General features: G+C 46.9%; 1 protein-coding gene across 1 annotated transcript in view; it reads right to left on the bottom strand.

Moving 5' to 3' along the window:
- Positions 1-18020, bottom strand: part of DNAH9 (dynein axonemal heavy chain 9) — a 170562-nt gene that overhangs the window by 144507 nt on the left and 8035 nt on the right. The window contains exons 2-5 of the mRNA XM_044296589.1: positions 10752-10948; positions 9281-9436; positions 8279-8409; positions 2917-3128 (exon numbers count right to left, since the gene is read on the bottom strand). Coding sequence (XP_044152524.1) covers positions 2917-3128; positions 8279-8409; positions 9281-9436; positions 10752-10948 — 696 coding nt within the window. The remainder of the gene's footprint in view (positions 1-2916; positions 3129-8278; positions 8410-9280; positions 9437-10751; positions 10949-18020) is intronic.

The raw sequence follows: 18020 nt of genomic DNA, 5'->3' as shown, positions 1-18020 counted from the left end.
AGAACATGTCCTATTCTAGAGAATAGGCATTTTCTATTATGGTTGCGGGCATGTGTGATCCACAAATTGCAGAACGCACATGGCCGGTATCCGTGTTTTACAGATCCGCAAGTTGCAGATCTGCAATGCACTATGGCTGTCTGAATGGGCCTAAAATGAATGGACGCTTCTTCTGTTTGTGGAGAACACGTACAGCACATGTCCGTGGAACACTGACGTGTGAATGAGGCTTTAGATGTTGAACTGATTTACACCAAATTTATCGCAAAAAATGTAACAATCTCACACTAGTAAAGCAGTGACATAGGAAATGGAGTGACACCTCAAGGCAGAAGTGTGAGACTTGAGGGTAAACCAAATTTATAAAATACTGCGCAACATTTGATATATTTGGCATAAATTATGGCAGTGTAGACTCCTGCAAAACTGACTTTAGAAATTCCCCACTTATCATTAGGTGCTGTTCAGGATCTGTCATGGATTTGCACAGATTCAGAATAGAAATCCGCCTCAAATCTGAAGACAGCCCGCATTCAATGCAGATAAATGTGGCTTTGTAAATACGTTCACGTGCACCAGAAAAGAATCTGGGGGTTGCTATGGGCAACTAAGCCAGTTTTCCTTTACACCAGTTTGGTAAATCTCCCCCTCTGTGTGAACGTCTGTCTGCAAAGTTGAAAAAAAAAACATGAAAATAAGGCTACATGCACACGACCGTGTGCCCCCCTGCCCCCCGCCTGCATACAGCGGGTCCGCAGTACACGGGGACCGGCGGTGTGCACTCCGCATCATGGATCGCAGACCCATTCACTTGAATGGGTCTGCAATCACGGAGATGCGTAACGGAAGCACGGATCAGAACCCCATGGAAGCACTTACGGAGTGCTTCCGTGGTGTTTCTGGCCGTGCCTCCGCACCGCAAAAAAGTAGTGCATGCATTACTTTTTTGCAGTCTGTCGGATGCGGATTGCGGACCCCATTCAAGTGAATGGGTCCGCGATCTGCATGCGGCTGCCCCACGGTCTGTGCCCATGCATTGCGGACCGCAATTTGCGGTCCGCAGCATGGGTACAGAGCCCTAAAGTTTGTTTGCATGTAGCCTAAGGTGCATGCTGCTGATTCTGGCAGATTCTGTACTAAAAGCCGGAGGATCAGTCCCACTCATGCACTCCCTGTGCGATCAGGATCAAACTCCACAGGGCAGTCGTATTTTATCTTTGTTGGGCAGACTTTTCTATTTATTCGCATTTATTGTTAGGTTTGCGCCTTATCTTAGACTTTAAATCATATTTGCGCATGTTTTATTTTTTCGTCTGCTTTTGAGATGGAGCTGTTTCGTCAGTGGACTAGTGCGATTTATGTACGTGCGTCTAAATTTGATTAGTTTACATGCACCAAACTCCATCAGCTCCTGGCTGGCGTTTGTAGCTGCCATTAGTCGGGTCTTTTGCAACTCTGTTGAAGTTAAAAAGTTGTGAAATTAACAGATACGACTATAGTTTCATTTGTGACTGTTTAAAACAAATTTGAGACTTTTCAGGGGAGAATGCGATTTTTAAACCATTAGATTATCGACTTTTAAAAGCCACACCAGTCGTAAATAACGCATATAAAATAAGGGCACCTTTACACGAGGCAGATTCCGTGACTGAAAATCAGTTCCAGTCATTTGAATGGGGCAGCAAGCAGATGGACACAACTGTTGTTTTGGGCTGCATCCGAGCCGCAGTTTTGGCGGCTCGGATGGCGACCCATTAACTTCAATGGGGCCGCAAAAGATGCGGACAGCACTCCGTGTGCTTTCTGCACCCGTTGCTCCGTTCCGTGGTCCGCAAAAAAAATATAACCTGTCGTATTCTTGTCTGTTTTGCAGACAAGAATAGGCAGTTATATCAATGGCTGTCCGTGCCGTTCCGCAAATTGCAGAACGCACACAGACGCCATCCGTGTTTTGCGGATCCGCAATTTTGTGACCACAAAACACACAACAGTCGTGAGCATGAGGCCTAAGGTGAATGGAACTGATTTTCTGTCACAAAATCTGCCGTGTGTGACAATGGCTAAAACTGACTTATTAAATGAAATAGAGACACCTGATAAATAGGGAGAGAATAGAGAAGGACCGCGGCCCCTGTGTATAAACTGTTTTTTTCGGAGAGTTCTCCTAATTGTCAGGGATCGTAACTCACCAGATCAGGTGGTGCACGCCAGGCACAACGCTGGGAAGCGTATGTAGAATAGCTTGTGCGGTACCGAAGCAGCTTCCTTCGGCATCCAGAATAGGTCCCGATGATCAGAGATAAGTTTAGTTAAAAAATGGCAGTACTACCGAGGTGCTAAGATTTAACCACGCTTTATTTTAGTATAAACCTAGACATAAACAAAGTGTTCGAGTCTTAGTTTAGCTACGCGTTTCACCGACACTCCGTCAGGGGTCAGCCTGAAGAAGCCGACGGAGCGGCTGTGGAACGCGTAGCTAAACTAAGACCCAATCACTTTGTTTATGTCTAGTTTTATACTAAAAAAAAAGTGTGGTTAAATCTTAGCGCCCCGGTAGTACTGCCATTTGTTCCCTGAACTTATCTGTGATAAATAGGATGTTTTTTGGATAGGATGCGGACCCATTCATTTCAATGGGTCCACAAAAAAACGCGGACAGCACACCGTGTGCATCAGTATGTCCGTTCCGTTGCTCCGCCCCCAAAAAAGTGCATGTCCTATTTTTTTCTAGTTTGCGGACAAGGACAGGCATTATTACAATGGATCCGCAAAAAAAAATGGATCCGCACGGAAAAACAGATGCCATACGGCACGTGCACATACGGTCGTGTGCACGTAGCCTTAAATTGTAGTAGCATGATAAATGTGTCCCCACATCCACAGCAAAATGTGTGAGAACATAGCCGGCCGACTTACCTGCTGGATGAACAGGTTGCAGACCTCCTGCATCAGGACGATAATCCGTGCAGGGGTGTTGTAATATTTGGACTGAGCCCACACCAGGCACAACACGTGCATGAGAGGGACAATCATCGGCTTCACCTCGTTGAATTCAACGTTTTCTATTTCTTCAAAATGACGCTGGAGGGGCTTCAGATAGAGATTAATATCCTGAGCTTCTGACAGGGCTGGGAAAAGAGACAGGACAGAGACAGATGAAAACAGCAGCTGCTGTCATACTTTGTTACAATGTAGCAGTGCATGCAAAATGTATCAGTCTTCAGTCCGATTGTACAGACTGGATACAAATTTAACAATCCCTTTAACAAACTTGATCCCAGCTCTGGCACCCAATTTAATGGCTGGGATCAGAGGCAACGCCGATTAACCCACTTTAGACTCTGCAGTCAATAGCAACTGTGGCATCTAGGTGGTTAGACACAGGAATGGGAACACACCAGTGCAACCTCAGGGTTGCCATTGTAGCTGGATCGGTCGAACAAAGACCTCCATGTCAGTCTAGCAATGTGCCATATCAGTTTTTTACTGACAGGAAACACCACTACGACGACCAAACCGTTAGGGCACCTTGTGGATAAGTGCAAGATAATGCACCTGGGGCGTAAAAACCCAAGGGCAGAATATAGAATATTTGACACAGTCCTGACCTCAGTATCTGAGGAAAGGGATTTAGGAGTAATTATTTCAGAAGACTTAAAGGTGGGAAGACAATGTAATAGAGCAGCACGAAATGCCAGCAGAATGCTTGGATGTATAGGGAGAGGCATTACCAGTAGACAGAGGGAGGCGCTCATGCCGCTCTACAGAGCACTGGTGAGACCTCACTTGGAGTATTGTGCGCAGTACTGGAGACCATATCTCCAGAAGGATATAGATACTTTGGAGAGAGTTCAGAGAAGAGCTACTAAACTGGTACATGGATTGCAGGATAAAACTTACCAGGAAAGATTAAAGGACCTTAACATGTATAGCTTGGAAGAAAGACGAGACAGAGGGGATATGAGAGAAACTTTTAAAGGGAACCTGTCACCGGGATTTTGTGTACAGAGCTGAGGACATGGGTTGCTAGATGGCCACTAGCACATCTGCAATACCCAGTTCCCATAGCTCTGTGTGCTTTTATTGTGTAAAAACCCCTGATTTGATACATATGCAAATTACCCTGAGATGAGTCCTGTATGTGAGATGAGTCAGGGACAGGACTCATCTCAGGTTAATTTGCATATGTATCAAATCGTTTTTTTTACACAATAAAAGCACACAGAGCTATGGGGACTGGGTATTGCGGATGTGCTAGTGGCCATCTAGCAACCCATGTCCTCAGCTCTATACACAAAATCCCGGTGACAGGTTCCCTTTAAATACAAAAAGGGAATCAACTCGGTAAAGGAGGAGAGCATATTTAAAAGAAGAAAAACTACCACAAGAGGACACAGTTTTAAATTAGAGGGGCAAAGGTTTAAAAGTAATATCAGGAAGTATTACTTTACTGAGAGAGTAGTGGATGCATGGAATAGCCTTCCTGCAGAAGTGGTAGCTGCAAATACAGTGAAGGAGGTTAAGCATGCATGGGATAGGCATAAGGCCATCCTTCATATAAGATAGGGCCAGGGACTATTCATAGGATTCAGATATATTGGGCAGACTAGATGGGCCAAATGGTTCTCATCTGCCGACACATTCTATGTTTCTATGTTTCTACACGTGGCACATTTTGCGGCAGAAAATTCCGCAACTGAAAATCAGTTCCTTTCACCTTAATGAAGCTTGCAGAAATCCATGCGCTTGCCGCCCCATTCAAATTAATAGAACTGATTTTCAGTTGCAAATTTTCTGCCACAAAATCTGCCGCATGTGAAGGTGCCCTTGTATATTTGATCTAATGATCGGACTGTGAAGTCCTCTAGCAGGACTAATAAAAAAAAAAGTAAATAAAAATAAAAAAGTTTAATAAAGTGTATTTAAAAAAATTAAACCTAATGGTACATCACCAAATTGTAAAAATGTGTTTAGGTAAATTGAATGATAAATTAAACCATAGAAAAAATTATATAAAAGTAAAAAGACAAAGAAAAATTATTTCCATAATTGGTAGTTAACGTGTTAGGCCTCGTTCACACAAGCGTTTAGCCTTTCCGTTCTCCTGCTCCGTTATAGGAGCAGGAGAATGGAAAGGACGGAACGGGCACATAACTGAGGAGAGCGGAGCCTACGGACCCCATAGACTATAATGGGGTCCGTTAGGTTTACGCTCAGAAGATGATTTTGGACAGGTTATATTTTTTGGACGGACTGGAACCACGGATCACGGACGCGGATGACAAACGGTGCATTAGCCGAGTTTTCAACGGACCCATTGAAAGTCAATGGGTCTGCAGGAAATCATGAAAAACGGAACAATGGACATGGAATGATACAACGGTCGTGTGCATGAGGCCATAAAGTAATAAGAGCTAATCAATACTCTATCTACCCCAGAACTGTTCTATTAAAAAAATTATTCAGCTAAATCGACGGAAAGATTAAAAAGTTAGGACTCCTGGAATGCGGCAGTGCAAAAATTATTTGATTTTCACAAAATGTGCTACTATTGTGCAAAAGTAGTAAAAAGAAAAAACTACATGTATCGCTGTAATCATACCAACCCGTAGAATCAAAAGGCAACGTCTCATTTAGGCCTCTTGCCCACGAACATAAGAGCTCTGTGCTGCGGACTGCAAATTGCGGTCCGCAATGCACGGGCACCGACCGCGGAGCAGCCGTCCGTTCTGCAAAAGGATAGAACAAGTTCTATTTTTTTGCGCAACCGAAGCACAGAACAAAACACCACGGAAGCACTCCGTAGTGCTTCTGCGGGGTTCCGTTCCATGCTCCCATTCCGCACTGCATCTCCGGATTTGTGGGTACACGTCTGTGATGCGGAATGCACGGGAGCACTATGGCTATGTGCAAGAGGCCTAAGGGTACTTTCACAGTAGAGGCACGGACCTCCGGCAGGCTGTTCCGGCCAGGTGAACAGCCTGTCGGATCTGTCCTGCCTCTAGTGAATGCGTGCCCCCGGACTCCCGCTCTGGCCCCATTGACTATAATGGGGGCGGGGCAGAGTTCTGGCGGCAGCACAGTAGCGCATACCAAGAGGCCACTGGAATAAAAGTATGCGGCCTCTCAGCATGCGCTGCCGTGCTGCAGCCGGAACTCCGCCCCGCCCCCATTATAATCAATAGGGCCGGAGCGGTAGTCCGGGCGCACGCATTCACTAGCGGCAGGACAGGTCGTACCTTTATCCTGACGGCCTCTTGGCATGAGCTACCGTGCTGCCACCGGAACTCCGCCCCGCCCCCACTATAGTCAATGGGGCTGTAGTGGTAGTCCGGGGGCATGCGTTCACTAGAGGCAGGACGGATCCGACAGGCTGTTCACCTGCTGGAGGTTCGTGCCGCTAGTGTGAGACTAGCCTATAATGCTGTGAATTTAAAATGCAAAAAAACAATGCCAGTCGTTTTTTTCCACATCCCCCTCCAAAAGAAGGTTTTAATAAAAGTCAAGGGGGTCATTCACTAAAGCCAGTTTGTTATAAAAAAAGTTGACTGTTTAACGTCCGTGTGACAATATCTTTGTCGCATGCTATGTTTTTACACCATCCTTACTAGGGTGAGGCAGGGGCGTGATGGGGAATCAGGCAAGCCAAATTCGCTAACAATTACGCTTGGAAACATGTGTAATGGTTGGCCAAAAACTACTCCTGTCAGGGGCTGGGGCAGTATACACTCCAGGGGCACAGAGAATTTGCCTAATTTATGATGAGGTGCATCCTCCGGCAGCGCAGGGGGGAATCAAAGACCGTGGTAAAAACCTGATCCTTCATAAATCTCACATGGACCCAAAATGATGTCATAGGAAAAATAATAAAATCATCCTGCAAAAAAAATTCGGGCTGAACATGGACACTCAAAAGCGAACCTTAAAGGGGTTGTCCCACGAAAAATATTCCACAGTTTTCAACCCAGCACCTGGATCTGAATACTTTTGTAATTGCATGTAATTTTAGCATAGTCACTGAGTTATTTAATACAATGTATCTATAGCGCCACCTGCAGTTTGATCTTTTTCTTATTTCTTTGTCCTGCTCACTGAGAAGGCCGCACATGCTCAGTTTCATCCCTCAACTGCCTCCTGAGCTGTGATAGGGAGCAGGCTCGGACTGGCCCACAGGGGTACAGGGGAATCCCCCGGTGGGCCCCTGAGGAAGGTGGACCCCTAGCCCCCCACCCCCTGCACACTTGGCACATAACATTAGACTCGCTGCACTACATGCACATATTCAGGGTACAGCTCCTCCACCAGCCGATGTTCACATAAAAATCTTGTTAGATTATTTATTATATTCGAATGTATCCGTACGGTGGGCCCCCAAAATACATTTTACTGGTGAGCCCCAGGTATCCCAGTCCGACACTGATAGGGAGAGCTGAGACACGCCCCCTGAGCTGCAGCATAAAGGCCACTCCCCTAAGCTGTCAGCTTGATATAAATCTAGCAGAGCAATGAATGAGGAGATCTCTGGATCCATGTGAGGTACAGGGCTGGGTCTGGCTTTGTTAGAAAGAGGTTGTCATGTACTGTGTGATGTCCGATTTTCATTTTTTACAGCATTCATGGGATAACCCCTTTAAGGCCTCTTTCACACGAGCGTGACGGATTAGTTTCGGAAGAGTTCAGTGAAAATCGCACCATTTTACAAGCAAGTCCAGTCAGTTTTGTCTGCGATTGCGTTTAGTTTTTTCCATGCCTTTTGATAGGTTTTTCACGCGCGTGATAAAAAACTGAAGGTTTACAAAAACAACATCTCCTAGCGACCATCAGTGAAAAACGAATTGCACCCGGACTGCATCAGTAATGCAACGTTTTTCACTGTAGCCCCATTCACTTCTATGGGGCCCAGAGCTGCGTGAAAAATGCAGAATCTAGAACATGCTGCGATTCTCATGCAACGCAGAACTGATGCGTGAAAAAATGTACACAGGCTCATTGAAGAGAATGGGTCAGGATTCAGTGCGGGTGCTATGCGTTCACGTCACACATTGCACCCGCGCGGAAAACTCGCTCGTGTGAAAGCGACCTAAGGGGTTATTTAGGGTTTATGAGGGATCCCAGCTCCAGTTTAGGGTAGGGCTCAGTAGGCTATGGAACAATAATGCCACAAGCCACCGAGCAGGTGTTTCAAGGCGCGGTATTTTCTGCAGTTACTTTCTTCCCCGCAGGACTGTCATGTCGCAGTCACCCCAGAATGTCACGTGCGGTGTGGATGTCCTTTTACCTGCCACGACATCCCTGAACAAGGCCTTGAACGCCGGGAAGTAGCTGCTCTCCACTCTCTCCAGAAGCTCAGCCATCTTGCGCACCTTCCTGGTCTTCAGCTGATTGTAGATACATTCCAGGTCTGCATATCTGGAACAATACGTATATAAGGCCTTATTCACACGTCGGTAAATCATGAAGGTGTGCCGTCCATGTTCTGCACAAACAGCACACCTAGCCATTGATTTTAATGTGTCTATTCACACATCAGTGATTCTTTTTCACTGGCCCACGGAAACATGAATACGGATGACAAATGGATCCAAACAACGATTCTTTACGGATTTATGTTGCGGATGTTATCACAGACACGGATGTGTGAATTAGGGCTAAGAAGCTCATAAAAGTATTGTATGTAAATTAAAGGGGCTGCTTTCTTCAACAAACAGCGCCCCTCTTGTCCAAGGGTTGTGTCCGGTATTGCAGCTCATTCTCACTCACTTGAAGACTGCAAACAGTGAACAAGAGTGGGGATTTGTGGAAGAAAGCCGCTAGGGATAAGCGAATCGACTTCGGATGAAACATCCAAAGTCGATTCGCATAAAACTTTGTTGTAATACTGTACAGAGCAGGAGCTCCGCACAGTATTAGAATGTATTGGCTCCGATGAGTGGTATCTTCGAACCAAACCCGAGTTCGGGAAATGGTTTTTCACAGTTATCACAAAGCAATAACTTCGGCTCATCGGAGCCAATACAAAACAGGAGCTCCGTACAGTATTGGAACGAAGTTTTATGCGAATCGACTTCAGATGTTTCATCCAAAGTCGATTCGCTCTTCCCTAAAATCCGCCATGTCTTTGTAATCTCCTTTACACACAAGCTTACAGCTGCAGCACTGGTCACTGGAGGAACAGTTTATTCTCCAAACACATCCAAAGCTCAGTTCACAACTGTGGGCTCCTAACTGCTGCCTGCTCTCCCACACACAATGCTCTCCGATCTCGGGATCTCATACGCACCTGTTTTTCCAGAAGTCGAGCTCCACGTTGGGGTTTGGATTCTTCCCTAGTAATAGTTGCTCAGAGGATTCTCTCTTCAGCACCCCACGAACCTGATGGCTCCAGTGAATGATGGCCGACTCAATGGCGTGAACGATCGTCTTGTCCAGGTTGTCGCTGCAGAAAATTAGATGCATGCTTATTTTACAGCAGCACAACTCCTGCTCTGGGTAAACAAAAGATCCTCTGTGCTGCTGGGAGAGGAGGAACCTGCTCCATCTATAATGTAACTCTCATCCTGTGATACCTGCAAGATCAGCACACTCCTCTCCTGAAATCCTCTGTGCTGCTGGGAGGACCCTGCTCCTTCCACTATGTAACTCTCAGTCTGTGACCCCAAGATCAGCACACTCCTCTCCTGAAATCCTCTGTGCTGCTGGGAGGACCCTGCTCCTTCCACTATGTAACTCTCATCCTGTGACCTCCACAAGATCAGCACACTCCTCTCCTGAAATCCTCTGTGCTGCTGGGAGGACCCTGCTCCTTCCACTATGTAACCATCAGCTTGTGACCTCCACAAGATCAGCACACTCCTCTCCTGAAATCCTCTGTGCTGCTGGGAGGACCCTGCTCCTTCCACTATGTAACTCTCATCCTGTGATACCTGCAAGATCAGCACACTCCTCTCCTGAAATTCTGTGCTGCTGGGAGGACCCTGCTCCTTCCACTATGTAACTCTCAGTCTGTGACCCCAAGATCAGCACACTCCTCTCCTGAAATCCTCTGTGCTGCTGGGAGGACCCTGCTCCTTCCACTATGTAACTCTCATCCTGTAACCCCCACAAGATCAGCACACTCCTCTCCTGACATCCTCTGTGCTGCTGGGAGGACCCTGCTCCTTCCACTATGTAAGTCTCAGTCTGTGACCCCAAGATCAGCACACTCCTCTCCTGAAATCCTCTGTGCTGCTGGGAGGACCCTGCTCCTTCCACTATGTAACTCTCATACTGTGACCTCCACAAGATCAGCACACTCCTCTCCTGACATCCTCTGTGCTGCTGGGAGGACCCTGCTCCTTCCACTATGTAACTCTCATACTGTGACCTCCACAAGATCAGCACACTCCTCTCCTGAAATCCTCTGTGCTGCTGGGAGGACCCTGCTCCTTCCACTCTGTAACTCTCAGCCTGTGACCTCCACAAGATCAGCGCACTCTCCTCCTGACATCCTCTGTACTGCTGATGTGGTCCTATTCTGGGAATTAAATGACTGTTTAGATTTCCACTCCCTCTCATATTCTACACTTATAAACCTGGCTTCTACTCTGCTCTGCTTTCTTGCTCCCTGGATGCAGCATGTGTAAGTGTAAAGTGTAAGTGTAAAGAATAGAGGTTTTTCTTCTGCCCCCTCTATGGAGTTAGATACAGCACAGTACCTATACACTGCCCCCCTGTGGCTGTCACCGTCAGGCATACCAGGAGACTCCACTTACTTCTTCTCGCTCTCGTACTCGATGTACTCCATCCTCTCGGACCCTGAAGGCAGCGGCAGCAACGTCTTCCCCCGCACCTGACCCGCCATTACAAAGGTGCTGCTTTTCAGGCCGTTGACGTGACGCATGACATCCTGGGACACGACCAGCGGCCAGTTCTGATGGTTCTTCTGATTAGCCAGGACTGGGACGATGACCTGGGAGAAGATGATTTGTTACCTTCACATGACTGCCATGTCAGCTGACAACACTGAGGGCAGCCAGGGCAGTGCCACAGGAGTTGTCACCGCACTTCCCACACATCCTGAATGGCATTTCAAGGCTCTCAATCTCCGTGATCCCTGCCTCATGTTTTAAACTTCAGCTTTGTGCCTCATGCTTTACACTGCAGCTATGCACCTCATGCTTTATTACACGGCAGCACTGGCTCCATAAGGACACAGCTATACTCACTGGGGCACATTTACTATTGTGCAGGGGTGGCCAACCTGCGGCTCTCCAGCTGTTGTAAAACTACAATTCCCACCATGCCCTGCTGTAGGCAAGGTAGATAGGTGTAGGTAGTCTGGGCATGCTGGGAGTTGTATTCTTGCAACAGCTGGAGAGCCACAGGTTTGCCATCCCTGCTATAGTGTCTGCGCCTGTTTTCAGGAGTATTTTTAAAGTCTTATTTACCAGCTGATTTTGCGCCTCGTTCATTTATTTCTTATTTTACGGTTAATTTCGGAGTTGTCTTTGTTTTGCGCCTCATTTCCAAAGTATTTCTGTAGGTGCGCTTTTTTGTGCCTGAACTGGGCGCATAAATATTATTATCTCACTTCTACTCGACTCCTGACCAGGATTTCCTGTATATTTTGAGGGGACATTGACAGAGACGTAACTTTTTTTCAGTCATTTGTGCAATTTTTTTCAGGCGCAAACCAATGAGACAAGTCTTAGTGACTATGAACCCGTCTTACAAGAAAATAACCATAAATAACCACTAGAGGTCAGACCTAAACCAAATACCATTAAAGAGGTATTCTGGTTGTTACACGTTATCCCCTATGCACAGAATAAGGGATAACTATCAGATCGGTGGGGGTCCTACCGCTGGCTCCTCCACCGATCATCAGAACGGGGCCCGTACCCCCTGCAGCCCCCCCCTCCTTGGACAAAGCGGTCGGTCAAACATGCGCGCGGCTGCCTAATGGGAGATCCAGAGATTAGTGAGCGCTCTACTCGGGATCATAAATTTAGAATCTGTGGGGTTTCGCTCTGGTAGACAGGATTAGCGGACGCAGTATAGAGGCAACAACAAGTTCTTTGGATCAAACAGGTCAGTGTTTTATTCACACTTTAGGCAAGTGACAAAACAAGCAGTCATAGTAAAGCAAAAAGTCACTTTGCAGTGTTGGTGGTAATTCACACCATGCGGTAATTCTGCCTCAAAGAGTCCTTGACCATAGCAGCACCAACCTGTTTTCACGCCAAACAGGTAGCAAGCCTTTGTCCAGACACAAGGCTCCCAGATCCCAACACAGAGACCTCGCTTCTGAGCCCAGCTGCCTATTTAAGGACAGCCAGGTGCTGCCAAAACCCGGATCGGCACTTAAAATCCGGTCCAGTACTTTACCTCATCTGGCTGTAAATCAGCCCAGCAGCACAAGCTGGGAGGAAAATACCTGTTTTCCCAGACCAAACCTCTAACCGTGTCACAAATCCTATAAAAAAACGAGCTAATTAAATGTGGCCCAGTAACCCCCTATTTGCTGCACTGTCTGTGATTGGGTCGGCCTCCAATCTGCCTATTGTCTTATCAAAGGTTCAGACTGTTTCTCTCCTCCACTGTCCTGCTTTACACTGCAGCTATGATCATTCAGAGTGGCAGTGGGAAGTTTGTGCATAGAAAGATCATTAGAAAGATCATTTTCCAGGGCCCAAATATGCAATCCCGATGAAGTCAGAGTCACTTCTAGCCATGGCGACAGCTGAATCCGCCCATAGTTATTCATGTAAGAAGCCGCACATACAAGCCGCGAGCACACACACAGACCGCACACACACAATCCACACACACACACACACACACACACACAAGCCATGCACACACAGAAGCTGGCATGCACAAGCCACACACACACAAGCCATGTACACACAAACCACATACACACACAGAAGCTGCTCAAACACAAGCCCCACACACACAAGCCGCGCTCGCGCACACACATGAGCCTCTCACACACATCCTTCATGATTAGGAAATAAAGTGAAGACACGTTCCGGCTGAACACACTGACTGTATCTGCCCATTAGAGGCGCTGGCTCAGCGTCTGTCCCATTATTCATCTCACCTAATTCTTTTCAAGTGAGAAGAGGAAGATACTCAGATCAATGCTGCCATCCAGTGGCCAGGACAGGGAAGAACACCAGCTACAAGGTGAGAACTACAGGGGCCACGTCCAGCACTGAGGGGGAAGTAACCTTCATCAGTGCTTGTGGACTTACAAAACTGGTACCATATGGACAGACCCCAACTCCCATCATCCTCCAGATGAATGGTTTCTCACTGCCCTGACTTTATGTTATCCGGTTAAGAGACAACCTCTCCACCCCCAGCAGATCCATAAGATCTAATGAATATAAACCCATCAATTAATGTCTTCAGTCCCAAAATAGGACTGCTTGTTCAGTGTCTGCACAAAACCTCTGGAAATTTACATTCAGGGAAAGAAAAAACTCCCCGATTATAGAAGATCAGCTGAGCTGTTAGCAGGTATCTGTCCATAAGACCAGCAGAATAGTGAGTGCAGCTCTGGAGAATAATCCAGGATGTAACTCAGGATCAGTACAGGATAAGTAATGTATGTACACAGTGACTGCACCAGCAGAATAGTGAGTGCAGCTCTGGAGAATAATACAGGATGTAACTCAGGATCAGTACAGGATAAGTAATGTATGTACACAGTGACTGCACCAGCAGAATAGTGAGTGCAGCTCTGGAGTATAATACAGGATGTAACTCAGGATCAGTACAGGATAAGTAATGTATGTACACAGTGACCCCACCAGCAGAATAGTGAGTGCAGCGCTGGAGTATAATACAGGATGTAACTCAGGATCAGTACAGGATAAGTAATGTATGTACACAGTGACTGCACCAGCAGAATAGTGAGTGCAGCTCTGGAGTATAATACAGGATGTAACTCAGGATCAGCACAGGATAAGTAATGTATGTACACAGTGACTGCACCAGCAGAATAGTGAGTGCAGCTCTGGAGTATAACACAGTATGTAACTCAGGATCAGTACAGGATAAGTAATGTATGTACACAGTGACCCCACCAGCAGAATAGTGAGTGCAGCGCTGGAGTATAATACAGGATGTAACTCAGGATCAGTACAGGATAAGTAATGTATGTACACAGTGACTGCACCAGCAGAATAGTGAGTGCAGCTCTGGAGTATAATACAGGATGTAACTCAGGGTCAGTACAGGATAAGTAATGTATGTACACAGTGACTGCACCAGCAGAATAGTGAGTACAGCTCTGGAGTATAATACAGGATGTAACTCATGATCAGTACAGGATAAGTAATGTATGTACACAGTGACTGCACCAGCAGAATAGTGAGTGCAGCTCTGGAGTATAATACGGGATGTAACTGAGGATCAGTACAGGATAAGTAATGTATGTACACAGTGACTGCACCAGCAGAATAGTGAGTGCAGCTCTGGAGTATAATACAGGATGTAACTCAGGATCAGTACAGGATAAGTAATGTATGTACACAGTGACTGCACCAGCAGAATAGTGAGTGCAGCTCTGGAGTATAATACAGGATGCAACTCAGGATCAGTACAGGATAAGTAATGTAATGTATGTACACAGTGACTGCACCAGCAGAATAGTGAGTGCAGCTCTGGAGTATAATATAGGATGTAACTCAGGATCAGTACAGGATAAGTAATGTATGTACACAGTGACTGCACCAGCAGAATAGTGAGTGCAGCTCTGGAGTATAATACAGGATGTAACTCAGGATCAGTACAGGATAAGTAATGTATGTACACAGTGACTGCACCAGCAGAATAGTGAGTGCAGCTCTGGAGTATAATACAGGATGTAACTCAGGATCAGTACAGGATAAGTAATGTATGTACATAGTGACTGCACCAGCAGAATAGTGAGTGCAGCTCTGGAGTATAATACAGGATGTAACTCAGGATCAGTACAGGATAAGTAATGTATGTACACAGTGACTGCACCAGCAGAATAGTGAGTGCAGCTCTGGAGAATAATACAGGATGTAACTCAGGATCAGTACAGGATAAGTAATGTATGTACACAGTGACTGCACCAGCAGAATAGTGAGTGCAGCTCTGGAGTATAATACAGGATGTAACTCAGGATCAGTACAGGATAAGTAATGTATGTACACAGTGACTGCACCAGCAGAATAGGGAGTGCAGCTCTGGAGTATAATACAGGATGTAACTCAGGATCAGTACAGGATAAGTAATGTATGTACACAGTGACTGCACCAGCAGAATAGTGAGTGCAGCTCTGGAGTATAATACAGGATGTAACTCAGGATCAGTACAGGATAAGTAATGTATGTACACAGTGACTGCACCAGCAGAATAGTGAGTGCAGCTCTGGAGTATAATACAGGATGTAACTCAGGATCAGTACAGGATAAGTAATGTATGTACACAGTGACTGCACCAGCAGAATAGTGAGTGCAGCTCTGGAGTATAATACAGGATGTAACTCAGGATCAGTACAGGATAAGTAATGTATGTACGCAGTGACTGCACCAGCAGAATAGTGAGTGCAGCTCTGGAGTATAATACAGGATGTAACTCAGGATCAGTACAGGATAAGTAATGTATGTACACAGTAACTGTACCAGCAGAATAGTGAGTGCAGCTCTGGAGTAAACAGCCACCTGCACACATTACAGATTACGTATGATTTTTCCACATGGATTTTTGCGCAGTACAGCGATGTAATACAGTGTGGATTTGGTACAGAAACACAGAAATCAGCATGAAAAAAAAACACGTGGAATTTCTGTTTTATGACCCGTGTGCAGATCACTTAATACGGATGTCAGGAGCTGTCGGATCACTTTTATGTGGATCACACTTTGTAATTGCAGAATATGCAGTAAACCCAACTCCCTATAACTTTGCGGATCGCTTGTGACTGTTTCGCAGAGCAGTGAGCTGTCCACCCTGGTGACCTTTAGTAATGGACACTCATCATCTTCATCATCGCGCCTTCTATTCAATGACAACACAATCGGTGTGAATGGCTGCCACCGGCCTCAGTGTTCTCTGTGGGGAGGCCCCAGGACAATGTGCCGTCCCTGTGGAAACTGTACACACAACCCTGTCATACTAATGGCCCGTGGCCCTTTAACCCTTGAAATTCCACTGAAGGACTGAAATGCATGTAATCCGTTTATCCCTGTGTCAATAGCGGAGCTGAGCTACGTATTATCTGCCGTATGATCAATAGGCAAGGGTTGTGTGCGGCTCTATGGCAGTATGAGTCTCAGGGAGACGTCACAGAGTGAATTACCCCCGGGAGTCCCTCTATAGGACCGACCATCACAGAGTGGATTACCCCACCAGGAGCCAATATATAGGACCGACCGTCACAGAGAGGATTACCCCGGGAGTCCCTCTATAGGACCGACCATCACAGAGAGGATTACCCCCAGGAGTCCCTCTATAGGACCGACCGTCACAGAGTGGATTACCCCCGGGAGTCCCTCTATAGGACCGACCATCACAGAGTGGATTAAACCCCCAGAGCCCCTCTATAGGACCGACCGCCATGGAGAGGATTACCTCCGGGAGTCCCTCTATAGGACCGACCATCATAGAGTGGATTAAACCTTCCTCCCCCAGGGCCCCTCTATAGGACCAACCGTCACAGAGAGGATTACCCCCCCGGAGTCCCTCTATAGGATCGACCGCCACGTAGAGGATTACCCCTGGGAGTCCCTCTATAGGACTGACCGTCACAGAGTGGATTACCCCCGGGAGTCCCTCTATAGGACCGACTGTCACAGAGAGGATTACCCCCCCCCCCCCTCTCCGGAGTCCCTCTATAGGACCGACTGTCACAGAGAGGATTTACTCACACACTGCGGTAAATGGGGGGGGGGGGGGGGTCCTGAAACTGCAGCATAGAGACATGGCCGTGCCAGCCCTCAACCGAGTATAGGTATTCAGCCTCTGCATGTAAACAAGAATGCACTCAATGACAGCAAGCAGAGATTTTGTAAACGGTCATAAATTGAAAAGCTAAGGCCGCATTTACTAACATCAGCGCACTTCGATGCTATTGTAAATCCGTGGCAAAGGCTGGCTCGATTTGGCACATTTAGTTTCAGAAACTAGCGGCACAGAGTAACGAAAAAGGGGCGTGCTGGAGTGGGAAAATGGGAGTGGCCTAAGATGCCAAATTTTGTGCCACAGTTCTGGCGTAAATTTATGTCACACAGTAACGTAAGGTTGGGGATATGTAATGTTTTGTGCTGCTGTGGTGGCGGCCGCCATGTTTGTAGATGTTTGGGCAGGGAAGGGGCAGCCATGGCTCGGGCTCACTAGAACAGGCATTGTGTATATGTGACCAATCTGGGCGGAGACCACGGGCGTGGAGGTTCCCACCGAGTGAGGTCAGTGGTTGCACAGGTGATGCACGGAGAACTGTGTAAGCAGCTGACCGAAAAACGCTACCGCCACTCCACCGCAACCTGTGGCTGACAACAGTAGTGGCAATTGTTACTGTTAGATTCCAGTAAAGGTTGTCAGTAACAGAACTGTTCCCCCGGTCTTCTCGCCCCATCTGTCAGGCGGTCTGGACCAGGCTGACATTGACCTGACCGTGACTGTGCATCTATTCAGTGCAGGGAGCGGCAGCGCTGTGTGGACCTGCTTCATCATGCGGCTGAGCAAACATCGCTGCATTGCTTTATGCGGCTCCATCACAATGAGTAATCGGCTGCGGTTCTACCCGTTAACCCACAAACTGCTGGATGGCGTGCCAATGTAATTTGGGCAGAGCAGTACGACTACATTCACTAGTAAAGGCGCACTCGGGAGTTAATTTGTACCACGCTTTTATGTCAGAAGCGCTGTGTGAACAGCGCTCACCTCATTTCCTGCAAATGCATCTACCCAAGGGTTGTCTCCTACTGACAGATTGCTTTGCGTGCCAGTACCCCACCATTTTCTATATCTCTGCTTGCTGTCGGTGAATGGGGACACCC

Source organism: Bufo gargarizans, chromosome 6 (genome assembly GCF_014858855.1).
Source record: "Bufo gargarizans isolate SCDJY-AF-19 chromosome 6, ASM1485885v1, whole genome shotgun sequence".
Lineage (NCBI taxonomy): Eukaryota > Metazoa > Chordata > Amphibia > Anura > Bufonidae > Bufo > Bufo gargarizans.
This window is presented reverse-complemented; position numbering and strand designations above follow the sequence as displayed.